The sequence below is a fragment of the Gopherus flavomarginatus genome, chromosome 2 (assembly GCF_025201925.1).
Source record: "Gopherus flavomarginatus isolate rGopFla2 chromosome 2, rGopFla2.mat.asm, whole genome shotgun sequence".
Taxonomy (NCBI): Eukaryota; Metazoa; Chordata; order Testudines; family Testudinidae; genus Gopherus; species Gopherus flavomarginatus.
Genome location: NC_066618.1, coordinates 117,857,345 through 117,884,681, shown reverse-complemented (window position 1 = coordinate 117,884,681; position 27,337 = coordinate 117,857,345). Strand labels below are relative to the sequence as shown.

The following is a 27,337-nucleotide window of genomic DNA, read 5'->3' as shown; positions in this document are numbered from 1 at the left end:
CATATCTGCAGTGAAAGTGTTCTTGAAACGAAAACGTGTGCTGGGTTATCATCTGAGACTGCTATAACATGAAATATATGGCAGAATAAGGGTAAAAAGAACAGGAGACATACAATTCTCCCCTCCTCCGCCTGCAAGAGTTCAGTCACAAATTTAGTTAACACATTTTTTTTTAATGAGCCTCATCAGCATGGAAGCATGTCTTCTGGAATGGTTGCCGAAGCATGAAGGGGCACACAAATGTTTAGCATATCTGCCACGTAAATACTTTGCAATGCTGGCTACAAAAGTGCCATACAAATGCCTGTTCTCACTTTCTGGTGACACCGTAAATAAGAAGCAGGCAGTATTATCTCCTGTAATGTAAACAAATGTGTTTGTCATAGCAATTGGCTGAACAAGAAATAGGACTGAGTAGACTTGTAGGCTCTAAAGTTTTACATTGTTTTGTTTTTGAGTGCAGTTATGTAATAAAAAAATCTACATTTGTAAATTGCATTTTCACGACAAAGAGATTGCACAACAGTACTTGTATGAGGTGAATTGAAAAAGACGATTTCTTTTATCATTTTTACAGTGCAAATATTTGTAATAAAAATAATATACATTTTGATTTCAGTTACAACACAGAATACAATATATATGAAAATGTAGAAAAATATCCAAAATATTCAATACATTTCAATTGGTATTCTATTGTTTAACAGTGCAATTAAAACTGTGATTAATCACAATTTAAAAAATTAATCCAGAATAATTTTTTAGATAATTGCGTGAATTAACTATGATTAATTGACAGCCCAAATTAAATATTTATTTACTACATAAAAGCCATATTCTACCCTTAATCTTGGGAATGGGTGGGGGGAAGAGTAGAGAGCCCTAAAATTATAGCCTAGCCCACAGACTATAATTAAAAACAGAATTCAGGCCTCTTCACCAAATAGGCTTGACACCACTGCTTTAAACAGAACTACCAATTTCTTAATACAAGGCTGAACTAAAGGTTTATATAAACTATACAGCAGATTGTCCCTGTTTTATAATCATTGCTATAAATTACACACAAAATGATAATATGAATCTTTTGTTCAGTGTCTCTTTGAGAAATTACAATCCCATCTAAAGAAATTGTGACAGAATAGATGCAGTACAAACAAACCCAAAGTACCTCCTAATAGCTGGTTTTAATTAAAATCCTCTTAGAAGCAGACAGTCTTCTTTTTAACACAGGCAGAAACCTCTAAAGGTTTTATAGGATGTAAGTAGCTCACGAGGGCAGATCCCTTCCCCCAAAGTGACGCTGGCTTTGAATGGAGGGAACGCACAAGAGCAAAGTCTGCAAAGAGGGCAGTTGTGATGGTGCGAAATGGCAGAACCCTGCCCTCCACCAGGTAGCACAGCGTTAATAGTGGGTGGCACTGCATGACCAAGGTGGCTGGGAATACACTGATTCAGTGCACCCCCACTGAGAGCACTCCCATGGAGTCCCTGGTAGATTTTAGAGTTGCAAAGACTGGCAAAAATTCTAGGGAGGGTGATGGAGGAAACAGTACCATGCTCCAGCCCTGACTGCATTTGGTACTTTCCTGCTCTAGGCAGAGTGAATCTGGCTTAAATATGCCAAAAAAAAACCCAACTGCCCATGATTTGAACTCTGTGCAGAACTCTATAGCTTACATCAGAATGGGGAAAAGCCTACATAACCGCTAGGTCCCATGTTTATTTTTACTGGTGCATGAAACTGAGCAACTAACACAGCTGTTAAGCCAAGCACAGAGAGGGCAGGTACGTGCGGCATTCTTAATCCACTTCAGCCCCTACCTGCAATATCCCCTACTCTTCCAGTCTTCAACTGTTTTTAAGCAGAAATACCCTATTGTGCCCAAACATATGATGGCTTTGTGACATAAACAAATGCCCTAATTAATTATTCTATGTGACCTAAAACTCAGAATTTATAGCTAAGTCTCTGACAATGAAAGGCTAGAACATTAACCCAGCATGTCATTCCAACTGGCGTGTTTCACAGGTCTGCCAATTATAGTCGAGGTCAGTATATGGTGGGGCACTGAATTTCACTTTTAAGGACTTACTTTCATTTCACTATGGAATGCATGTCTGAGTCTGCTTCTGAACATTAGTGATACAGTGAATTTATGTCAATTTCACTTAATCGTTCATTTTGAATTCATATAGTTTACAGAACACAACAGCAAAAAAAATTAGAATTCAAGAAAGCAATTTTGGAAAATGAAGGAATCCAGCCTGCAGGGCCAGCTCTACAGTTTTCGCCACCCCAAGCAGCGCACTGAATTGCTGCCGCGAGGGGCGGAAGCAGTCCGTGTGCCGTTAGGGTGGCAGGCGCGTTTCCGCGGTGGTGGCAATTCAGCGGCAGCTTCTATGTTTAGCTGAAGCTGCCCTTGACAGCTAAACATAGAAGCTGCCACCAAATTGCCCTCACCGCGGAAACGCGCCTGCTGCCCTAAGGGTATACAGACTGCCTTCCGCAGCGGCAATTCGGCACGCTGCTTAGGGGTAAAACAACAGGGACTGCCGCCCCTTGCAGAATGCCGCCCCAAGCACCAGCTTGGAATGCTGGTGCCTGGAGCCGTACCTGCCAGCCTGTGGGGTATGGAGGAGGGAGCAGAAGAGTTTTCACAAACTCCTCGAGTTTGTATCTTGGAGATTATGAACAAGAAGTGATCACAGTCGGCAGAGAGTGACAGTGACCATGGATACTGAAGAGCCTACAATGTCAAAGGCTGCAGAGTGAAAAGGATAAAGGAGTATAAGGCAGAAAAACAGGCTTTTAGACAATCAGCAGCTGGTCATTAGAGACCTCTGTAAAACCAATTTAAATGGAATAGAGGGGTTAAAAGCTAAATTATAGGTGATACATGGGGAGTTAGAAGAAGAACATAGAAATTGCCATTTCAGCCCAGAGCAGTGCTCTGTCTAGTTCAGTATCTTGTTACAGACAGTGGACCATTGCAGATGTTTCAGAAGGTGCAAGAAACATATTAGTGGACAGTTGTGAAATAAACTACCCATAGGGGAAATCAGTCACAGGCTGGCTTATGCCAGGATACATAAGAGTGTCACATTCATTCTAAAAAAAAGAATTGTATCCTAGCTAATGTAACTAGAGATGTTTTTATTATCTGTATAAATGTCCAATCACTCTGAATCCTGACAAGACTTTGACTTCACTCTTGTGGCAGGGAGTTCCACAGGTCAGCTAAACAGTGTGTAAAATGATTATTTTCTTCTCTGTTTTAAATATGTTGCCTTTCAACTTCACTGAGTATCCCCTTAACCTTGAATTATGAAACTGAGTATATTTACCTTCTCCTCATTATTTTCTATACTTCACAGTCATGTACACTCTTATTCATCTTCTCGCTAAACTTAGCACTCTCAATCTTTTCAATCTCTCCTCATGAAGAACCTTCTCCCGGCCACTAATCCTTTTTATTGTCCATCCATTGTCCCTTTCTTTTGAATACCTCTTTTTTGAGACAGGATGACCAGAACTGATAAGATTATTCTAAGTGTGGGCACAGACAGATTTGAGTAATGGCATTATAATAGCTTCAGTATTATTTCCTCTCTCATTATCTATATAGCCTAACACTGTTTGTTTGAGGTTTTTGCTATTATTGTTTTATTTAGACAGCTGCTACACAATGAGCAGACCCTTTCACTGACCTTTACACAATAATTCTTTCTCCTAAAAAGTTTAGTTTAAAAATCAAGGTTGCATAACTAGACAGCTTGATCAGTCGGGCTGGAGGGGAAAAAAGGGAGGAAGGAGAAGTGGGTTTTTATTGTTTTGTTTTTTTCATGTTTAGGTGAGAAAAGTCATGTATTAAGACTAATGGGAAAGAGCAGATAAGGAGATAGAGAAAAAAACTGCACTTTATCCTATAAACTTTTAAAACTGTAACAGATCAGCAAATATTTAAACTAATCAAATACCCCCAAAAATTACATGAAAACTATACAGATTTCCTGGGCAACATCCTGATAATAATTTAGTATAATATAAATCAAGAGCAACTCAATCAAAACCAGTAGAATCACTCCAGATTTCACCTGTGTGAGACAGATCTGGGTCCTCCTACTACCCATTTTTCTTAAGACAGAAAGAATAGCCTGGCTCTGCATGAAACAGAATAATATAATATAGCTGGACTAGTTAACATACTCAAAGTATTCCAGTCTTCCAGACAGACTGCATATAAAATGGGAGGAATATATTTCAAACAATTTTTTTTTGAAAACCAAATTAAAACCCTAGCCAAAAATCTTACATTTGACCCTCTTGATCCTGGAATTCTGGGTTCACTCAACAAACTGATGCTCCCTGAGCCTTCCATGTCCTATAATGAAAGAGAAAAGAATCAGAGAACATTATATTTTACACTCACAGCCATTTTATATCAGGACTTCCACTTGAATCTTAAAAAGCAAAGGCATTGAAGAAAAACCAAACATACTTTAAATTCTTCTCCAAAACCATTTTTCTATCAGTTCACTGCTAAGTATTAGAGGTAAGCTATATTCAAATGTGGGAACAGCACATTGATCCTTTGTGCCAATCGAGAACCTCACAGAGTGATAGATTTGTCACTTTATCAACCTTCCGCATTATTTCACACTGAAAAAACAGGAGAACAGAGTGAAAGTAACTTTCCATTTTCAAGAGTACTTTGTACTACTTTAATTTCTGGTGTCGGATTTGTGTTTTGTCATTTAACTATCTCATAGCATTATGCTGCTTTGTATAGCTGTGCGTACTGTAATTACTTTTCAAAGCTAAATTGCTTAAACATTTATATCTGTTCTGACAAAGGAGGCTCTGGAGGCACTTTGCCAAGCAGCCTAATTGTGATTCAAGAACTAAAGTTATTTCTTCCCCTCACAATTGAACATTGGTCTCCTGCCTGTAATTACTGTGGATGCAAAAGGCGATTCACATGGATCACTGAAATGAGCACGAGCTGAGAGAACTGCAATGTCCATGCATGGGGAAAGGCTCTCTGAAGCAGAGGGCAGATCTCTATTACCGAGAAACGTGCATTTTCTTTATATATATGCCAATTCTTTTACAGCAGTGGAGAGTGCAACACTCTTTCTCAATCTGTTTCTACATCACTTACATACCACACCATTAGGGCAGAAAAGTATGGCTGAATGCTGCAGAGCCCTTTTTTTCCTTCTTTCTACAAACTGTAAGTCAAAGTGCATCAAATACCAAATGAAATATCTGTTGAGATTATGAGCTTTGAACTGTTTAGCTGTTTGCTCACTTCCCAAGGTGAATGCACTTGTGTTGCATGTTCCTTCACCTTGACTCCGTTGCGTTTTAATTGGTCTCCTTGTGGCAATACTTTTCCATCAAAGAGAGTGCCTAATGTCTGTTTTATATAACACACTGTCATTTTTGACACTCATGTGTTTTTAATAGGTTTACCAGGTCCCTTCTGCAATACAGACTGTTCTTTTGGCAAGCACAAGGGCCAGTAAACCCGGTCTCTTTCTTTCCCCAGTGCAGCTCAGCTTTGGCACATAATTAATAACAGCTGCTATCAAGTGCTGAAAGCAGTGCTTTGCAGAAGAGACATGCTTAGGGCAATAAACAGATTGCCAACCAAACACTAGCACTGCCCTAACGAAACTGGCATACCAACTTGAGAACAGGCACAACATTTGTCTTCAGGTGGCAGCAGCAGGAATCAAAATGATCACGTAGGATCAGCAAGTCTATTCCTAGACGGGATTTCCCTCTAGAAATGGGGAAAGGACAATCATCCTGATCTTCCTGGCTTACGATTAAACAAATGTAGTTCTGCTATTCCAGCTCAGAGCTGGCTGGCCAATTTATGTTGTGGGAACCAGCCCTTCCTATGCCTTTGTATGGTGCCAATGCAATGGGGCCCCGATCCTGATTATCTCCTGCAATTCTGGCAACTTCATACCACTCAGACTTAGGGGATCAAAATGGCAAAATTTGGCCCTAATTGGCCAGCTGCAAATTCCCTCTGCGCAAGAGACCTCTCAGCTGGGACAGAGGGGCAAAGCTGGCTTCTATGTCAACTACCCAGGGGCTATGATGGGGGTGGGACAGAGCACCCCACGCTTCACTAGCTCTCAAGGGGTTGATTGTCCTAGTTCCTAGCTGGAGTTCCTAGTTACCTGGCATAAGGCAGAGCCCTTCCTAGGGGCTCTGACTTATTTTGGGGTTTGGACCATGGCTGGCCATAACTGGCTCCTAACTGTCCTTTATCCCCTCCTGAACCAAGTGCAAACAACAAATACAGTGGTGCTCCTTCAAAATAAATGAATTGCTGGAGATATCTACTGGCCAGATTCTGGTATCTTTATTTTAGTTTAGTAGCACTTTAGTTCATGGATAGTTACAGTGCCTTCAGCAGAATTACTTGGGGAGTAAGGTGTGAATAAGGGTATTAGAATTTGTCCTTAAATAAGCACTGGCAGTTACATAACCTCCATATTTAACATATTCAATGTATTTCCTAGAGTAAGTATAGGGAAGTATAAAGGAACAATGCAAACACTGAGGAAACCATATTTATATATCTCAGATAAAACTGAGAAGTTCTAAAGGTCCCGACTTTATCCTGGATAAGATGTTTTCAATTATTAGCCAAACATTGTTTATTCCTCACATAAAATTAATCTTGGTTACTGATCTGATGTATATTATGTCCCATACAGAAAAAAAATAGCTAGAGAGCCTTTCTCAAACTGAACAGCCAACCAGGAGATGAAAAACACAAACATAGAGAGAGAGGATGACCCATACTTGGGCATAGATGGAGGTTAAATGCCAACCTTTTAAGATCAGCAAAAATATGGATGTTTAAAACCCAGTAGGTGGTAACAACCAGATCCTCTACCCCAAGTCTGCCAGAAAGGGAAGATATAATTTGCAGCAGTATGTTTCACTCACAGTGCTGAGATTCAGCTATTTTTCTGCACTATGAACTGTTTTCAGATAAAGGACTGAACTGAGCCCTAGGTGAGTTCAAATTTTAAAACAGAGGAGGCACTATATGTATAAATAAAACGTAATGTCTCAATTTGCAATCTTCATTTGTTTGGTTTTGTGAGAAAATGTTCCTGTTGAGGATTACACTGTATGACATTACTACCAAATTTCTGCATTTTGTGTCTTTCAGGCTTACACAACTGACCTGCCTAAACCAAACTTATGGCCTCTAAAATGACAGCATGTGAAAACTGGCATGTTAAAGCAGAATCTGAAGCTCAGGTTTAATGCACTACAGCAGCTGTCATCACATCTTTAAGTCTACCCTATAAATTATTTACAAACTAAAATAAACTACTAAAGCGGTTGTGAAAATTGTGTGATAAGAGCTTTAGCTTATAGCACAACAATTCTGTTGTTGGCATTAAGATCACGGAATATTTGTATAAAAGTAACTTGAAGAAAGCAATCAGAAATGAACAATAATTACGGCCAAATAGAGGGCTAAGTTCCACTGAGATAAAAAACAGTGAACAATTTATCTGTAGATTGGAAGAAAATAAAGTAAACCTGAAGAGAAACTTTATGGAGAGTATTCAGTGTGATCAAACTTGTCTAAAAGATAGTTAGACAGGAAAAGTGTTAATGAGCATGCTGTCCTTCCACTGAAGCCAATAACTTTGCATCTACAATTAACCCTTTTAATAGAAGAGCACCTCAAATCCAAACCCATAGCCTGGGCCAGGTGGGCCCGGTGGTCCTTGAGGCCCAGGCTTTCCAGGCTGCCCATCAGCACCTGCCTGACCTTCTGGGCCTGGTGATCCAATATCTCCAGCATCTCCCTAAAGCAAAAGGGCAACAAATGATTTTACTGAACAATTATAACACGTAGATGTGAATACAGGATTTGTTTGACTGAAAATTATTTTCACTGATTTAGTTAGGTTGCAGAACAATATTCTTCTGGACTTTTTCAACCCAAGGATCAAAAAGCACTTTTCAAAAATTATTAAATTAAGAATTGCAACATCCTTGTGATGTAGGGTTCACCTCATTTTATAAACAAGAAATGAGACAATGAGAGGTGAAGTCATTTGCTTCAACAAAGCAGGGCAGTAGCCAGAGTCGTGAATAGAACGCAGGTACCCTGAATCTCGAGCCCCAGACAAAAAAATATTGAAAAATTACAAATATTCATTTTGTTAATCTGCTTTATCTTGGCTTTCTTTCGGCTGTTTTCAGGAAACTTTTGATAGGCAAAATACAATGCCAAACTATGTGTGACACACTATACCTGAGGGATGTTGTTATGCTATACTTCAAAATAAACACAGCTTGATCCTTTTACCTTTGGGCCAACTGCACCAGGAAGACCTTGATCACCCTGTAAAATAAAACCAGGGTCAGTTAATTGAGCAGGATTAAATGTTTTAGGCATAGAGAACACAGATATATGCTCTGCTTAATTCAGGTTTCAGTGAATACCTTTGTTGTTGAGTTTATTGAGGTCATAATGCTGGTTTATAATAAGCATTAAAGCTGCTGGTTAAAAAATCCAACCTTAAGTTGACTAGTTACATCTGCAAATGACTAGCGCTTCCAGTGTGGTTTGCAGACAGGAAGCAATCTAGTATTTTGATTATTGCAGCAGGTTTTAGAGGTTTGGATCACACAGAATCAAATATCAAGGATGAAATCTTCACCTCATTGAAGTCAATGGGAAAATTCTCATTGAATGCAATGGGAGCAGGATTTGATCTCAAGCAAATTGTAAGTATGACCCAGTCAAAGAATGCTAACATTGCTATAGATGTTTTTATGGTTCCACTGTGGTAATCTAGCAACCTGATTTTCTTATACACACCCAATCTGTGACAAATCTCTGTTTGAAAGGGATATGGGAACCTTAATAAACAAGCAGAGTTCCTGTATTCGGTGTTCTCTGAATGGCACAGGTCAGACACTGCAAATGTCAGCCTGCCTATGTACTCTACAATGGATTGACATCAATCTGTTCTTCTACCTCACTCAGCTTTTACTGAAGCCTCTCTCACACTTTCCATCTCTTTTCCTTGCCGTTCTCTTTCTATTCAGTTTACAGAATAGCCAGAAACCCAGAGTATGAAAACAGATATTTTTTTCCATTCACACTAACTGAATTAATAGCAATACATATAATATCTGGCCAAATACTATAGCTCCTACACAGACAGACAATGGAAATTTTGACCATATGAGCACTCAACAGAGAGAGTAAACAGCAATGATAAAACAATAGCAGACAAACAAAGAATGATTTGTTAGAAAGAGAAATGACAGGAAGCATGTAAAACTACTCTCGACAGGTGGGAATGGATTTGGCAGACTTGATGGTGCTGCTGTGCACTGACTATTCTTTGAGCAACTGCAGCGTGCAGAGTGCTTCATTTATAATTTAATTCTTATCAAATACACACAGTGTGGAAAATAGGCTCCGAAAGACAAGACAACTGGCCTTATCCCTCTTTCTGAGGAATGTGATCTGAATGAAAATGGCATTCTTCCAATTAACCCCTCTCCCCTCCAGACTTTCACCCTAAAATCTGATATGCAGGTTAATTTAGTTTACCAGACATCTTTATTCTTCTCAGGACCCTCCCAGGGGAACTGATCTTGTCCTACTGAAGTCAATGGGAACTTTGCCATTGACTACAAAGGACACAAGATCAAGCCCTGAGCTCTGGAATTTATTTTAACTCTCTCTGGTCCATGTTGGTTCAGTGTGGGGATCACTGGAATAGTCACACAGAGGGGGCCCAAGCACCCCATTTGTACCACAGTACTGCCAACCCTAAGTATTAAAAACTAGTGAATCAGCCTCAACAAAATCATGAGACTGGCTTAAATATCCTGAGATTTTTTAAAGAAAATATTGGGGCTCTTTTTCTTTGCCTTCTGGTTTTTGAGCCTTTAGGGTGCACTCAGGTCCCATTTTCCAGATTTTCTCTGCAACAATAAGGGCCAGAAACTTACTTGATTTTAATGAAAACAGAGATTCTCATGCAATCACTTGACTCCAGAAGCACAAGTTTTAAGAAAACACCAAATATTGCAACACTCATGACAAAATTGCAAATGTAGGCAACATTAGCACCATATAGGTGGCTTACACACAGGCCCAGGCAGAAGGAGAAGATGAGAATGGACTATAGAATCCACAATTTAGTAGTTCCAGTGACCCTAGCGCCCCACAAAAATGCAGTGGAAGATCCGCAGTAGGGAGTTGTGCTGCAGCTATAGGCCACTTTTGGCTGGAGGGATGGATTTCATCTGCCCCATGTACTTTACTTGCATAAACCTAAATATTACTCTGCCTTTCTATGGATGAATTACATGTAATTGTTGTACATTATCTATTAAAAAATAGGACTGGACGCAACAGGACATTATAAGGTTGTTCAAACAGTCATTTGAGATTTTTAACAAGCATTAGGAACTGGATTCAGTAAATTATTCAGGGTTCCTGTGGCTCAGAAGTGACAAAGATTTTATGCAGAACTCAGACCTTAGATTTTTAACTTACTTTTTCTCCTTTCTTTCCAGGAGGGCCAACCATTCCATCAAGTCCAGGATGTCCTTGGGGCCCCTGCAAATGATAGTAGATATAAGCACCTGCTCCCATCACAAAGAAAATACCCTGCCCAAATGACCTTATTTGAACTAATACAACTTAAAAAAATAAACTCTAATATGCCTTAGTAACCTTCTACTCCAGTGATTTGTATTTCTGAGTTTTCATTTCTGATGTGTTGGTCTTTATGCAACTGAAGAGTGACACTAATACTTAATGAGAAACAAAGTTCATGTAAGGACTGAGATTACTTGCTATTATGGTCCTGATTCTGCTTTTCTTGCAATCAGCAAGAGGTTTAAGTGTTTGAGGAATGCAGGATCCGGCCTTATGTCTACTTGGAAATGTTGGCATCTCTACTTCACGGCCCAGATCCTGGATCCCAGCTCTTACCCCTTTCCACCACAGTGACAGTGCCAACAGGGTGGAGAGCCACCCTAACAGGGCACTCAGGGAGTCCTCTGACGACAGGGAATCATTGGATGGCACCGAACTGGTAAAAAGCCTATTTACAATTTTTTTTTTTAATACAGGAAATACAGAAAAAATCTCAGAAGCAGCATTCCTGAGAGGACCCTGGCTGTGGCCACAGTGGAAGAGGCTGGGACTGGAGCATGCAACACTCTAGCCATCTCCAGCTGGCAGAGTGATCATTCTAGCCAATATAATTTAGAGCTTCCCTTAGGTCCTTTTCCCTGTTCCCAACCCCCAGAGTTGGGGGGGTCTGCCCCCACAGACAGGCCCAATACATGTTAAGTGAAACTGAAAGGGGCTCCTGGAGAAAGGAAGAAAGAAGAATGGGGAAGGGAATTTGCGGGTCCTTGTGAATGGGACTGAGACACAGGAAGAACTGTGGGGAGAGGAAAGGAGAAACAAGAGAGAATGAAAGAGAGCAGGAAAAAAAGGGGAAACTCAGCCACACAGTGTAAAGGAGAAAGAAGGGTCCAACATGGGCAAGCACAGAAGACACAACAGAATATGGAAGGGGAAGGGGGAGGGGGAAGGAAGAATAAAAAAAATAGAGAGAGGGAAAGGGGTTTCAAAAAGAAACAGAGCCAGATAGAGAATGATGAAGGAAATCATTCGGGGGAGGGACACCCAGAGGTAGAGGGAAAGAATTAAAAGCTACACAGTGGCAGACTGAAATTCTCAATCTGTGGGGCCCTTGCTCTGTGCTCAGATCACGATCCCCAACTGGTGTCAGGGATGTGCCTTTTGCCAGCCCCATTAAAGAGTTTCCAAATTTGGCTAAGTTATCAGCCTTTGACATTTTTCACTATGCACCTGCTCAGAGAGACTTAAGAGTTTGGTACCTAACTCCCCAGAGATTCTGTCTGTAGTGAGCGTGTTCAAGGTCAGGGCTGCAGGAAATGAGCAGGAATTTCCCTATAATTCTTCTTTAAGGCTGCTTCAGGCCACTGTGGCACTGGGCAACAGAACTCAGGGCAGGGAGACTGTCTCTGCAGTGCTCACAATCAGAATGGCTCTGTCCCCTTCCAGTGGGGGCTGGGCCACATGTAGAGATTGATGAGCCTGCTACAGTCATTGCTGAGAAGCCACCCAGGGGTGCAGCATTTGAATTGGCAGCCTGTACATGGATTTGAGATTGTGATAGAGCACAAAATGTGGCAGGTGGTTTCCAAATGTAACACTGCACCATGGAGTGCGTTGTCAGCAACAAATGAATGAGGCACTGCACCTCAAACGTTATTACATTTGTCTGGTGCTTTTTAGGATGGCCACTTACTGGCCTGACATTTTCCACCCTTCTCTCCTCACTTTCCATTTCTGCCTTCTGGACCCACTATAGTTGATACGGTATAAATTTTTAACATTAACAAAATTGGAATAATTTTCATTATGTTTTAGGTTTATTTTATATTGTACAGTGACTATTTTGGCTGGGAGGTTTGGATTAGCATTAAAATTGTAATTAATTATTCATGATTATGATTCTTACTCATGCAGTGTACAATGATCTGAAGTCTTATCATCATATGGCTACACATGTGCTTTATAGCTTTTGAGTAGCCTCAAGTATGCTATTACTATACATTTAAATTCTTCTGCATCACTTGTCTTTACAAAATTGCACATAAAAACGATTTTTTAAAGAAATGTAACCATATAAATGCTGACAAAAGATGCAATGAGCTATTTCAACTTCATGTATATTTAACAAACAAAACTATATAATCAGATCAATATCAGATGCTACTTAAAGCAGTTAGGAAAAGCGATATTTCCAGTTACAAAAGGCAGTTTTTAATCCAAGGCTTTTCAAGACATTTCCAGTAAGAGACCTCTTAAATAACTAAGTCTTTGATTCAGCCAGGTCCTTAAGCATAGTCTTAACTTTAAACAGATGAGTAGTCCCACTGGAATCAAGACTACTCACATGCTTATGTTACACATGTAGGGTTGCCAGACATCCAGTTTTCAACCAGAACGCCAGTGAAAAAGGGAGCCTGCAGGCTTCAGTCGGGCTGTTAAAAGTCCGGTCAGCAGTGCAGCTGGGGCCCAGGGCTAAGGCAGGCTCCTTGCCTGCTCTAGCTCCCCATGGCACCCAGAAGCGGTCGCCAGGTCCCTGCAGCCTCTAGACACATGGGTGGCCAGGGAGGCTCCGTGCGCTGCCCTGAGGATGGCTCCACAGCTCCTACTGGCCAGGAACCATGAGCAATGGAAGCTGCAGGGGTGGCATCTGTGGGCGCGAAGGCAGTGCATGGAGCCTCCCTGGCCACCCCTGAGTCTTGAGGCTGCAGGGACATGGTGGCCGCTTCCCAGGAGCCACAGTAAGCGCCGCCGGGATCCCAGATTGTCTTGCAAGATTTGTCAATGAAATTCCTCCAACTTGCAGTAATACTCATCAAGAAGCCTGACCTATTTTGGATGCAGTGTTTGTTAGATAACATTTTGTTCAGAATATCACAGCTATATGACTTGTGAGCATCACTGCAACAAGGATTATAATGTTTTGTTTTTTATAGTAGTGCCATATCCTGATTCCCAGCTATGGCTTCAGAGAGTTCTCACTAAAGCAGAAGCAATGTGGTTCTGGTGCAGGGGTAGCGAAAAGGATAGGGAAGGAAACTGGAAGCTAAAGAGCACAAATTTCTGGTAGACTCAAGTAGCGACTTCTCACAAATCATGTCAAAGCTATGGTGGAATCCCGGCTCACAGGGAATAGTTGGGGGAGGGGAGCCTTGTTATGTAGAATCCTCTGATGATACTGCAACAGCTGCCATAGTAGTGAGTTGACTCAGAGAAAGGCCACTTCAAATGGAATTTAAGAAGAAGGTCTAGCATGCAAGACATTGCAGAGTGGGTGGTGACTTCTGGTCTCAACAATGTCTTATCTGAAAAAACTTCCATTGATTTCAATGGCTTTGGATGAGGCCCAAAGTATGTACTTAAATCTATCCCTATTTACACAAGTATGCACTTAAGTGATTTGCTGAATCTGGCTTCATTGCGGAATCAGTATCTGAGGCTATGTCTACACTACGAAATACTTCGTTATAATTTATGTTGCAGGGGTGTGAATAAGCCACCCCTGTGAGCAACATAAGTTATACCAACGTAAGTTCCAGTGTAGACAGCTCTCCCGCTGAAATAGCTACTGCCTCTTGCAGAGGCAAGAGTTATTAAGCCGATGGGAGAGCTTTCTTCTGTCAGCTTAGAGCATCTTCACAAGGAAGTGCTACAGTGGTGCAGCTTTGCGGCTGTAAATGATGTAGTGTAGACATAATCTTAGACTCTCAGGAGGCACTCAGCTTCATTCAGGATTGGGCTCCCACGATCATGAATTGATATAGACTATGCCTGAATCTGCCCTGTGAGTTTATAAAGAAAACCCCACCATATCTAGTAGGCTTAGAATCTTGCTACAGTGAAAGAATGTGTCAACAACTATGTACCACTTAGGGAGAAAAATGTTTTGGGGATTTCAACGAAGGTCAAAGGTTTTGTACCTCCTGAACTTGCTGAATCATTCTTAAGTGAGGCCAAAACACTTGAAGTACCTTAATGATTTTCCTTTCTTCCAAAATTTCTTATTTTCCAGATTATACAATTTTCTTGATAACGTTTCATGGACTGTAGCTGCTATTATATGCGATACCATGGCTGAATTTCTTACTGGTCAAAAATCTTTTTGTGGCTGTTCTTCTTCTCTTCTCGCCCTCTCCTCCTAGCTGAGCTTGTTATGGAAGACTATCTTTAAAAAGACACCCAAATAATAAAAAGGAAATTTTTTTGTATATAAAAAAAGATTCCTACTGTTTAGATCACAAACAGAGTTTTTTTTTAATTTTAGCAATGTTAAAGAGATCTTAGACTCAAACAGGATCACTATCATTTCACAATAAATTTTCAAGTGAAACGTCCCATCTTGGGAAAACCACTTGACAATATTGAAAAAAAATGGACAGGAATCTCTGACTTCTCTTTTAGCAAATTTTGTTCTGAGAAACAATGCCAAATGAACATTCATGATGATATCTAGTACAAAACTCTTATAACAAGTGCTTTAATTTCAAGCTCTGGTAAGAATCAATATTTTGAATTCAAGTCAGTGAAGTGGCAGTGACACAACCACATAATTATAAATAACTCCACTTTGTCTTCTTCGTAAAAGCAATTCAAATAAAACTTAAATCAGTTTAAAGGATGGTATAGTATGAGAACGAGAAAAATGTAACTACGTACTGGATTTAAGTAATAAAAAGAAACCTCTTTGCATAGTTATGTTCTTAGGCCCCAGTCCTGATGTAGAATTTTCAGAGTTAAAAAAGGCTCTGGTGACTGCTCCTGTCTTGGTCTAACTTTGTTTCAAAACCCCCTTTTCATATTGGTCACAGAGGCTAGCGCTTATAGTCTGGGGACAGTACTGACACAGGAACACAAGGGACTTGAGAAGCTGGTTGCTTATTACACCAAAAGTCTAAGTTCTCCTCAGATAAATTATTGCACCACACGAAAGGAACTTGTAGCAGTGGTTAAATCTCTAGAACATTTTCATCGGTATTTGTATGAGAGGAAGTTTGTGGTCAGGACAGACCATGCTTCCCTGCAATGGCTCTTTAGATTCAAGAATCCTGAGGGACACTTTGCCAGATGGTTGGAGAAACTACAGTGTTAAGATTTCCCAATCACACATGAGCCTGTCTATAAACATGGTATTGCTGATACACTGTCCAGACAACTCTGTTGGGAGTCTAATTGCAAACCTTGCCCCAAATAGGAGAGCAAAGAATTAGTTGCTCAAGGGAATGGGGGCAGCTCACTTCCTCTAATTCCAGAAGTGCCCATGTTCCTGGTTCATCAACTGGAATGATGAGGATGGGGTTGCAGGAATGGACCCCAGAACAAGACAAAACTTCCCAAAGAGAGGATCTGGATATCAGTGTGTGACTGGAAAATCAATTTGCACATGCAGCCACCATGAAACACAGTGTCCTGTCCATAACACCACACTAAAGGCTTTCTGGTCACAGTGGGAAAGCTTGGAGTTTAAAGAGGAAATATTGTATAGGAGTGGGGAGAAACCAGCAGGGGATGGAGCCAAATACCAGCTGGTTGTACCAGATGCATTGAAAAAGAAGCTTTGAGGTTATATCATGATTTTAAAACTACTGGATAGTTTGGGGTCTGCAAAAACCTTAGCCAACCTAAAGGAGAATTTCTATTGGGTAAAATTCAGGCAAGATGTGGAAAATTGATATAGGAAATCTGATGCTTGCATTACAAGGGGGGATCCCTTTAAAACGGGGAGGTTCCCTTTGTGGCATTATTTTGTGGGGGGCACCAACGGAATGTGCTGCTATTGATTTTCTTGGGATTTGGCTGAGACAGAGGCTGGCAATCAGTATTTGCTGGTGGTTCTGGACTACTTTACAGAATGGCCTGAGGCTAACACACTTATAAGAAATCAAGATGCTGAGACAGTAGCAGAGGTCTTAGCAAATGAATTCTTCAACAGATTTGGGGTCCCAGATGAGTTACACAAAGATCAAAGGAGAAAATCTGAATCGAAAGTGTTCCAACACATTTGTGGGATTCTAGGGATTGCAGAGCTCCCATCACCACCCCCATGGGATGGTGAAAAGGTTCAAGAGGACTCTAGGGGACTCCTTTGTAGAACAGTGTCAAAGGGACTGGGACCAGCATATCCCATTCCTTTTGATGGCTTATAGGACAACAGTCAGTGAGACTACAAAGGGTATCCCAGCACTTCTCACATCTGGGCATGAATTAAGGGGTTCCAGCAAACCTTTTATATAGAAGCCCTGAAGAGGAACAAAGGGAGTTGAACCGTGGGCTGTGTAGAAACCCTACAATCCAACACTGAAAATGTTCACACTTTTGCTAGGGGAAATGTAAGGATAGCCTCTGACAACTGCGACAAGGCACCTCCTTTGTCTTGCCAGATTATAGTGCTTCCCCCTCTGGTGATGGGGGGCCTGGGGTAATCAGCCCCACTCACAGCAGGGTTTGCCTTCCCCCTTCTGTGCTCCCCTGGTTGTACTTTAAGGGTAAACCTGAAGGCTGGCCTAAGGGTTGATCCTCCTCCAAACAAGAGGGGCTGCAACCTGGCACACTGAAGATACACGTGCGCCAGGGTCTCCCTCATGCCGCAGAAAGAGCAGGCTTCGGGGAAGGGGATGAACCATGCCAGGTACACTCCTGTGCTTATGGCTCCGTGGAGAAGCCACCAGCTGATATCCCCAGCAGGCCGCGGAACTAGGGTATAATACAAGCTGTCCCACCACGGTTCCCCACCCTCCACAGCTGGTAACAGGTCCTGCCACTTGGTGTCCGGATGGGACGCAAGGGTGGGAAAATGAAGCACATGGAGCATGAGTGTGTACAGTGGGTATCCTGGCGTGGTTCAGAAATAAACTGTCTGCAGAACAGCTGGTTTGGGGTACGAGGAGGAGAGGGCCAGAAGGACTCCTGATGGAAAAGGAGCTCCCTCTTGCAAGACCCTCTCAAGGAAGACCTGAGAAGCAGGCAGTAAGGCAGCCTCAACCTCCTGAAGTACATGCTGAGGGATCCGAAGGGCAGGACCGGCTCTAGGCACCAGCAAAGCAAGCACACGTTTGGGGCAGCACATTTCCAGGGGCGGTATTCCGGCCATCCTTTTTTTTTCGAGGCAGTTACACTCTCGGAGCTGTGCCACTTAGACGGGGTGAGGGGCCACGCCCCTAGCCACAATGTGAAGGGGAAGCCCCAGCCCCGGGATGCTGAGCTGCCAGGGCCCAGCCGCTACCTGGGGAGGAGAGGGCGAGTCCTGCCGGAGAGCCAAGGCTGCGCTGCCTCATCTGCACACTGGCTGCTGCTCTGCCTTGTGCCATCCCTTATATTGGGGCTTCTCTGCATCGCTGGGCAGGGGAGGGGGTAAAGCCTCTGCAGGTACTGGGAGAAGGTGACATCACTTCCTCTGCTTCCAGGGCCGCCTGCAAGCCCCAGCCCCACCTGAGCTTGGGGCGGTAAAAACCCTAGAGCCGGGCCTGCCGAAGGGTGGAGAGCCTCATGCTCCAGCCTAGCACCAGGGGAACCATCCAGTCCCCCTGGGTCGTAGTCTAGGAGGTCTCTGATCCTGGTGGCTTCTGCCAGGACCAACCTCTGGTGCACCAAGGGGGACTCCGCCACGTGTGCACAGAACTGAGGATTGTGCAGCAGGGGCTATGTGAGGATATCTACCCCCTCAGTGGCCACCACGGATCTCATCGCTGAAATCCTGTATGCTACTGACCCAAATCAATGAAGTAGTGTACAGGATATAGTTGGGTCCCAAGACTAAACCCATAGTTATCCATGAAAGCCATGTAAGATGGTATCAGGGGGACAGAATTTCAGCTTGGCTGCCCCCTGAATCTGAGAATGTAGCTGTGGAAGTTGAAGCTGGAAGAGCTATTACAGAGGTGAATCCCCCGTTCCCACAAAATGGGCAGAGTTTGCCTCAACCAGCAAATTCCACAGAAACAACAGGCGTTTCTCAGGGTAGAGTCTGATTGAAAAAAACACCGGGGAGAGAAAAGCCCCAAAGAGATTTGAGTGGGAATAAAATTCTTTTATGTTGATGTTGTAAAACTATCCAGACAAAAAGATGCAGTACATATGTAAATAGCTAACCATTTATCATTCGTTGAATTATTTCTTTTCTCTTTTTTGTTTTGGCATGGGTTGTTAGGTGTCTTCATTTTAGACCTCATCAGGACAATGAGTGAAGCTGAGGTGGCAGGGAAGGGTGTTGTTATGAGCTGGGTGAAATTTAGTTATGGATTGAATTAAAACCGCATTGACACTCATAGGCGTGAGGTCACCCTTCAGTTAATATAGCTGTAAGCATAAGCCTCAACTAAAACAGAGTTTCGTGTTTGTACATGTAAGAGAGAGAGAGAGAGTGAGATGGACACAGAGACAGAATACACCCAGTCAGGAGCATTTGGCTGATTATTGTTTTGGGTAGACGTGTACGGGAAGAGCGATCACACAGGGACTGAGAACAGACAAGAGAAAAAGGGAAAGGCAGTAAAGCCAAGCAGGATACTGTAAGCACAGTGTGATCCTCGACAAAGCTAGAGAAAGATTTTGGAGTTGGTGTTGGCTAATGAGGCTTGGGACTGTAAGCTAAGAAGCTGCTCTTTTTGTTCTTGGTTCCTTCTGCATTCATAGACACAAGACTTTGTACATTCCTTGTAAATAAACAAAACTGCATCAAAGAAAATACCAGAGTTCATCAATTTCTGCTTCCAGCTGGAACACCCTAGGGCTCCAAACTTTGGCCAGACACTCGAGTTGAAAAGCGGCAACACTCAATTGTGTTCCGGTTTGCAACAAAGAGAATTTCTCAGCCAACCATTCATGTTTTATGCATTAAAATCTTGCAGAGCTTTAAAAGTATCTGTCACTTTTCCGCATTCACAGAATCATAGAATATTAGGGTTGAAATTGTCTGCCATCTCTTCCTGAATTCTGAGCATCTGACCATCCAATCCGAAGGCTTCTCTGAATTGCTTTAATTGCAGGTGTGTGATGCAGTAAGGTTTGGCTTTATAACACAAACTTCCCCTTGAAAAAAATCTCTCTGTTCCTGCCACCTTCTCCGCATTCTCCTTGCAAATACTAATGCAATAGGAAGTTGTGTTTCCCTTCAGTATTTAACTAATCTATCACCAGCCACACAAGGGAGCCTATTCCCTACCTGGCTTACGCTGAATAGAGTGGGGTTTTTTTTTCCATTCTCCTTCATGTCTTGAATTATCCTAATTTCATTTTCTCTCTTTGTTTTTTGACCATTTCCATTGTTTTTTATATTATTCAGGTTTGTCCATAACCAGCTTATAAGCAGCAGCTGCTGTATATGGATATTGGCTATATGGAACAACTAATATGAGAAAGGGTTTACAGAACTGAAATCCTAGGTTTCATAAAATGTCTCGTCTGATCAAGATTACTTGACTCAACAGGCACAGTTCTTTAAACTGTCCTTCTTACCTACTGAAACTTGGCAGCCTTTTTGATAAGGAAACAAGAATACACTAAATTACTTTGGGGACCCTATTTTGTTCGTTCTAGCACTTTCCTTCCCTCCTATAGAAAGCAAGTATTTATATTATGTCATTTAAGGCAGATGTATTATTGTCCTCTACTTGGTTGCCTTTTGATGCTATTTAAAAGGAGTCACTTAAAACTGTAGTTATTTATTTGTAGTTATTTAAATGTTTGCTCCCAAACAGTTTGTTTTTCCTATTTTAGTTTAAACAAGTAATACAGTCAGTTGATACTGTCCTAATCATTCCCCTCATTTATTCGCAGGTGGTAAAATGAAATATCCAAGTTTCATGTCCTCGGAGCCACCTTCTAAAGGGCTTCAAGAAACAGGTCCTTCAGGACATGAGGAAAGACCTCAAGGAATGAAAGACTTACAATTCATCCTGTGACTTAAACGAATAAAACCAATCAGATAAATTAATATTTAAAAAATAATGTATTTAACTTCAAAGATCTGTGAGAAGATATATGTTCTGAGCTAAGATTCATTAGGGACATTCCAAGTATAATAGTCTTTGCTTGAGAAAAAGAAAGAAAAACAACACAATGCTAATCTGGACACCAATTCTTTGGTGGGGTCAATCGTGCTTCAGCTGAAGTCGACGAGAGCTGGATTGGGCCTTTCCAAGGGTTTGTCTTCAGTACCGGGGTAAGCTGACCTAAGTTAAACTACTCCAGCTATGTGAATAACCTAGCAGGAATCGACATAGCTTAGGTTGACTTACTCTGGTGTCTTCACCATGCAGAGTTGATGGGAGATGCTCGCCGGTCGACTTCCCTTACTCTTCTCGGATAGCTGGAGTACCAGGGTTGACCGGTGAGTGCTCTGCCATCAATTTAGTGGACCTTCACTAGCCTCACTAAATCGATGTCTGCTGCACCGATTGCGGCAGCGTCAATCTCCCCATAGTGGAGACCAGCCCCAAGTGTCCTTTAACTCTACTCTGAAAAGTGGTTACATTCAGTAACCACTTTCTTGCATGATGTAATCAGAATCATGTCTGCTAACTCTTGTCACTATGTTTTTACTCATGTTAGCCCTGAAAAACCAACACACCTAGGACAAAGAGAAAGGAGTGGATTTTTTTGTTTGTTTTTTTACACAAAGTGCCAGTTACACCTGTGCAAATCCACTGCCAGCATTGGGGTCATAGAGAATAATTTGAAGATAGTGGGATTGCAGTGGGCCAAAGTTGGTGATGCGTAAGAAAGAAAGAACCCACCTTGACTCTCAGATTCCAGACTACGTTTACAGAGCTAGTAGTTACTGTTTTTCCTTTTATCTGAGCTTATTTAACACGTATTGACATACAATAAATATACAACTCCATGATTCCATTTCTACTGTCACCTTTCAAAGTAGGACTGCACTTCAAGTTTTTCTTAGGACTAAAGGGTCAATTTTCATCTCTGGGTGAGCAATGAAGGGAGAAAGCCTAAAGAGATGAAAGTCCAATGGTAGCTTTAAGTTATAAATTCCCTTTGAATTATGTAACTGCTTCCCAGTTTTATTTTCCTGAAAATTTCAGGGAAAAACAAACGAACAGTCTCATTAAACCTCAGTAAAAACATCCTTCATTCTTCTTCAGCCTGGTCCACATTCACCTGTATTCTTTGGCTGCTTTGCACTGCTCTGGAATGAAGCAATACAACTAGTTGTTCCAGAGAATGTGGTCCTTTGGTTTTTGTGCCTTTCATAAGAATCTGGCACAAAACTGCAAATTCCTTCAAATCCTCGGCTCATCCTAAAATATCAACAACAGTCAGCATTCTAAGGGTATGTCTTCACTACCAGTGTTAATGTGGCTGTGTAGTCACAGAACCAGCGCTGGGAGAGAGCTCTCCCAGTGCTGTAAAAAACCCACCCCCATGAGGGGAGTAGCTCCCAACAGCTCCCAGCGCTGGTGCACTGTCTATACTGCCTCTTTACAGTGCTGAAACTTGCATTGCTCAAAGGGGTGTTTCAGAGAAAGTTTCAGTGCTGTAAAGTGGCAGTGTAGACAAGGCCTAAAAAACATGCAAGTTGTCTGTGTAGGAAACTATAGCTGAGGTATACCACTAACGTCTATGCATGAGTGATACTCACTGGAGGGCCTGGCTCACCAGAAGGTCCATCTTTCCCATCTTTTCCTGGTGATCCAGGGGGTCCTGAATTTGAATCAGGTTTTCCTGGTGCTCCGGGTAATCCACGAGGGCCTGGTGGCCCAGGGAGACCCTTGAGAAATCAGAAATACTGTTAGAAAACATTGTTTGTTTTCATCCCCACCCTGGCCAGGTCCATGAAGCATTCTTCAAGAGAACCAGCATTCTTCAATAGAATTCATAAAACTCTACACCACTGAACTTGGGCAAACACTTCCCTTTCTTTTCATTAAGGGTCAGTCCTGCTCCCATTGATTTCCCTCCCTCCCTGAGCAGGGTCACAGAAGGTCACTCTTCCCTTGCTCTGGGAGGTATGCCTCCAACATCACCGTTAATCTGAAACAATGGAAGACAGTTAAAAATGAAAATCCACTGTGTTTATTTTGTGTAGGACACTCAGGGATACTTCGGTGATCAACATGGTCTTCATATATAAGCAATTAGGTTATATAGAAACCAAGGGGACTTCTGCTATTCATTTCAGAGGGAGAGGGATTATTACTACTAGTTGTTTACCATAGCACCAAGGAGCCCTAGTCATAGACATCCATTGTGCTAGGCGCTGTACAAACACAATAAATGTGATTCTGGCCCCAAAAACCTGGCCCTGATAGCGTAATTACATTAAACTGCATAAAATGAATGATCCATTGAAGGAACCAAGTTGTATTCATATTTAAGAAATATACATTTGAAAATTTCTCTCTCTTAAATAAAAGTTAATCTTTAATGCTTTACCTTTTATTACTGATCCTGTATATTAGCAGAGAAAGGTAATGGAGAATTTTGAAAATTACGGGCTTGACCCTGCAAGTTGCTGAGCACTTTGGCCTCGATCCAGAAAAACACAATCACATCCTTAACTTTATGCACATGAAGAGTCCGACTGAAGGGACACTTGATTGAGGATAAGTTACTCAGCACCTCACAACACTCAGTCCTCGGAGAGCAATTCTGAACTGGACTGAGAGATGGATAGGACGTCAGTGACGATGCTGCAGGACAGGGGCTATACTATATGACCAGGCTTCCTGGAAATGGCATTCTGGACTTCTTGAAGTTTAGAGAATGAGAGATTTGGGAAGATTATAAAACAGAAAATTTCAATACAGATTGGCAGGCCAATCCCAAAGGTGTGTGGTAGGTTCTCTCTCTGGCTGTCTACAATGATCAATACAATACCTTGGTATTAGGCTTGTTCACCTTTGACCAGTTGACTACCAGCTCTTTCTCTTTGTAAGATTTCTCCCCATTGACTGTGTTTCTCGCTGATTCTCTGGGCATTAAGCACAGTTATGTGCAATATTATATATCAAGTAATGCTTGGAGATGGAAGTTTTATAGAATTATCATTACTGTATTTTGTTATTCAGAATTTCAGCAGGAGCAAGATAAGGCTGGATTTGGCTGATGGCCTAGACATGTAGGAAGAAAAAAAATGCTCAGGGGCAAGGAAAATTCCAAACTTTACCTCGTTTGCAAAGTGAAAGTTTGAGTTAAAGATAACAATGATTCATTCCTAGGCAGGCATCCCACTGGGTTATGTGCTATGTAAACACATAGGGCTTGTCTACATCACAAAGTTGCAGCGCTGGTGAGGGGGTTACAGCGCTGCAACTTAGGAGGTGTACACATCTGCAGGGCATCACCAGCGCTGCAACTCCCTGTTTGCAGAGCTGGCCGTACTCCCGTTTTGTCTCGGGTGTAGAGGATCCAGCGCTGGTGATCCAGAGCTGGTAATCAAGTGTAGACACTTACCAACGCTTTTCTTGACCTCCGTGGAATAAGCAGGTATCCCAGCATACCTGAGGAAGCCTCTGGTAATCAAGCAGGTCTCCTTCCCTGCGGTTTGCAGGGGGGTTCGGGGAACGCGAGAGCAAACCGCGGCGAAGCTGGTCTCCTTCCCCGGTTTGCTCTCGCGTTCCCCGAACCCCCCTTGAAGCCGCCCAACAGCGCTGCAGTGTGGCCACATCTAACACCACTTGCAGCGCTGGTTGCTGTAAGTGTGGCCACTCTGCAGCGCTGGCCCTATACAGCTGTACTAATACAGCTGTAACAACCAGCGCTGCAAAATTGTAGATGTAGACATACCCATAGTAAAACAGTCTCTGCCCTGAGGAGAAGTTTATAATCTAAACAAACAATCAAGACAAGGTGGGAGAGATACAAAGGGACTGAGAGGTGAAGGGACAGCAGGTCAGAGGGGGAGCCAGGAATACAATGGAAGTCTCCTGATTCTTAATCGAGCGCCTTGTCTGCTAGACCACACTGCATCTTAAGAAATTCACACACACACATCTGCAAAGTACTAGCACAAGGCTAAAAACCCCTTAAGTCACACATAAATCCCTAAAACAGGGCTTAATTGAGACTCAGGTAGTACACAAGGGTGAATTTCATCTAATGGCAGCAGTGTCAGAAACATGGGTCCAAAAGGAACATTTTAATTATAAATAGGGCATCGGCCTTTGATTATGAATCATATTTTCCCAGTATTGAATTAGATTTTAAGCCACAAAAACATAAGAACGGCCATACTGGGTCAGACCAAAGGTCCATCTAGCCCAGTATCCTGTCTTCCAACAGTGGCCAATACCAGGTGCCCCAGAGGGAATGAACAGAACAGGCAATCACCAAGTGATCGAAAGTCCAGAAGGGACCATTACGATAATATAGTCTGGCCTCCTGCACAGCACAGTACCAGTAATCTGTATATCAAGCCCATAATTTCTGTTTGAGCTACAGCATATCTTTTTAGAAAGATCTCCAGTTTTGATTTAATAAAAGTACAGCACTAATCCTGGCCTTTGCAAGGGTTTGGATACAGGCAGAAGATAGAGAGGACACTCAAGGCTAACAGATGGAATTAGTGTGAATTAACAGCTCCATATAGCTGTACACCATACTAATGGAATAGGTGCCCAAAGCTGAAGCAAGCAATGAACAATACATGCTCTCATCTTCACTGGCTTCTAGTCACCTCAAAATCAGATTTTAAAAGGGACTTTCTCTAAAACAAACAAACAAAAACCTCTCCCTGATTTCTTCACCCTATTTCTCCCATTTCATACTCCCAGTCTTTTCTCCCACTCCACCACCAATGACACTTCCGCAATCCTGGAGCCTCCTCTGTCCCTTCCCCAAATGCTCCACGATTTTCGGAGAGTGCTAGCGGCAGCTGAATTTTTCCTTGTGCTACCCCATTTTTCTGCACTTCTCTTTTGCCTCTAACCAAGCTTCCAATTCACTTTTTCTTTTAAAATCTGACAGCAAAGCTTCCTCTACTCTTTGGATCAAATAAACTCTTTGCAAAGCTTTTTGTGATGTTTTGTATCAAGGATGCTATATAAATAAAAAACATGTTTTGCACTGTGTAACCACATGATCATTGATTCATAATTATTCAAATATTATAATCATTTAAAAATACAAATAAAAGATAAAGCTGTTTACTGCACAAATATAGCAACAAACATTAGTATATACTTACTCTTAAAACCTCTCTGTCTCTGTCAAGGTCACCAGACCCAGATCCTTCAGGTTCCAGTCTACTCTGAAGTCAAGAGAATTCATTTTAAAATGTTGTTTCTAATGAAGAGATGGAAGACTGATATATAAAAATACCATTTGTGCTTCATTGTTAATCTCATTATGGCTGGCATCTCAGTAGCAGAAAGCTGCCTATGAAATAAAATATATGCTTAAGCTCTCATTGATATTTTGTATATCTAAATGCACCAACAGTATTTTAATCAGATGCTTTGGAGGAGTTTCAGACCAGTTAACGGTATTAGTCATTCTGTTCTGTATTCACCTACAAATACATTGACAAGGATACCCAGATGCTGCACCCTTATGTAAGATCATTGGAGATAAGATGGAATAAATATTTATATTTAGTTTTAGATTCCTAAATATACCTGTCACACTGGGGTATCCCCCAAAATACATGTATAGTGAGTAGCTACTAACTTCCTGCAAAGGGTCTGTGATTCATAAAGCATAAGATGGAGATTCTACTGTGGGGATCTACAGATGCATTCTTGTAAAGAGAAATAAAAAACATTACATTATTTCCATTGCTGTTAATTAAAACAATCCATTTGGAAACTGAGTCACGCTATGATTGCTGAAAAGCTGATTACTTCTGATTTGTGCATTTTTGGTGGTAAATACAGGAGTCCAAACTCTTTCCACTTCCCTCCAGGCCACTGACGTTGAAAACTCTACTGAAGACTATTCTCAGATTTCCATACAATTATTCTCAGATTTCCCTATGATTATTCTCAGATTTCCATACTCCTATATTTTTAAAGATCAAAACTTTCAGAAAGAATCTTATTTTTTCCCCCCAAGAGAAATTTTCCACGCGGGATCTCAGGAAGAAGAAGTTTTAGAGTGGCTCAAAAGAAATCTAGTCATCCATTTATTGAATTATCGGAGAGTGTTTGAAACATAAGAAACCTGAAAAAGCTGAAGCTTTCTTACTACTTGTACAAACATTAAACATGAGTATGAGTTATTAGCAATTGAAATATCAGTTTCACACATGTAAATAATTTCAACTACATTTAACAGTACAGCACTTATGGGACTATGGAATAATGTCTATTCATCCTACTGAAGTTAGTTACATAGGTGTGATTTCACTGCTCGATCACTCTGATCATAGCTGTGTCAGTTTTTGACTATGGCTTTGTCTACACTACAGTTTATGTTGGCATAACTTATGTCACTCGGTGGGTGGTTTATTTACACCCCTGAGCAACATAAGTTACACAGACATAAGAGCCAGTGTGCACAGTGCTATGTCAGCGGGAGAGCTTCTCTCACACACTTAGCTTCTGCCGTTTGCAGAGGTGGTATATTATGCTGATGGGAAGGCTCTCTCCCACCAGCAGAGAGTGACTTCACCAGTCATGCTGCAGCTGCGCCACTGAGCGCTAGATGTGTACACAAACCTTATGTGTGATGGAGCTGCAAATCTTACCAGCTTCCTCCCCACTGCA

General features: G+C 41.7%; 1 protein-coding gene across 3 annotated transcripts in view; it reads right to left on the bottom strand.

The window, feature by feature from the left end:
- The window catches only part of COL15A1 (collagen type XV alpha 1 chain), a 262,588-nt gene that overhangs the window by 83,521 nt on the left and 151,730 nt on the right, over nucleotides 1–27,337 (bottom strand). For all 3 annotated transcript variants that reach the window (XM_050938132.1, XM_050938131.1, XM_050938133.1), the window contains exons 12-17: nucleotides 25,819–25,881; nucleotides 22,273–22,401; nucleotides 10,581–10,643; nucleotides 8,367–8,402; nucleotides 7,735–7,860; nucleotides 4,317–4,385 (exon numbers count right to left, since the gene is read on the bottom strand). In XM_050938132.1, the coding sequence (XP_050794089.1) occupies nucleotides 4,317–4,385; nucleotides 7,735–7,860; nucleotides 8,367–8,402; nucleotides 10,581–10,643; nucleotides 22,273–22,401; nucleotides 25,819–25,881 (486 nt within the window). The remainder of the gene's footprint in view (nucleotides 1–4,316; nucleotides 4,386–7,734; nucleotides 7,861–8,366; nucleotides 8,403–10,580; nucleotides 10,644–22,272; nucleotides 22,402–25,818; nucleotides 25,882–27,337) is intronic.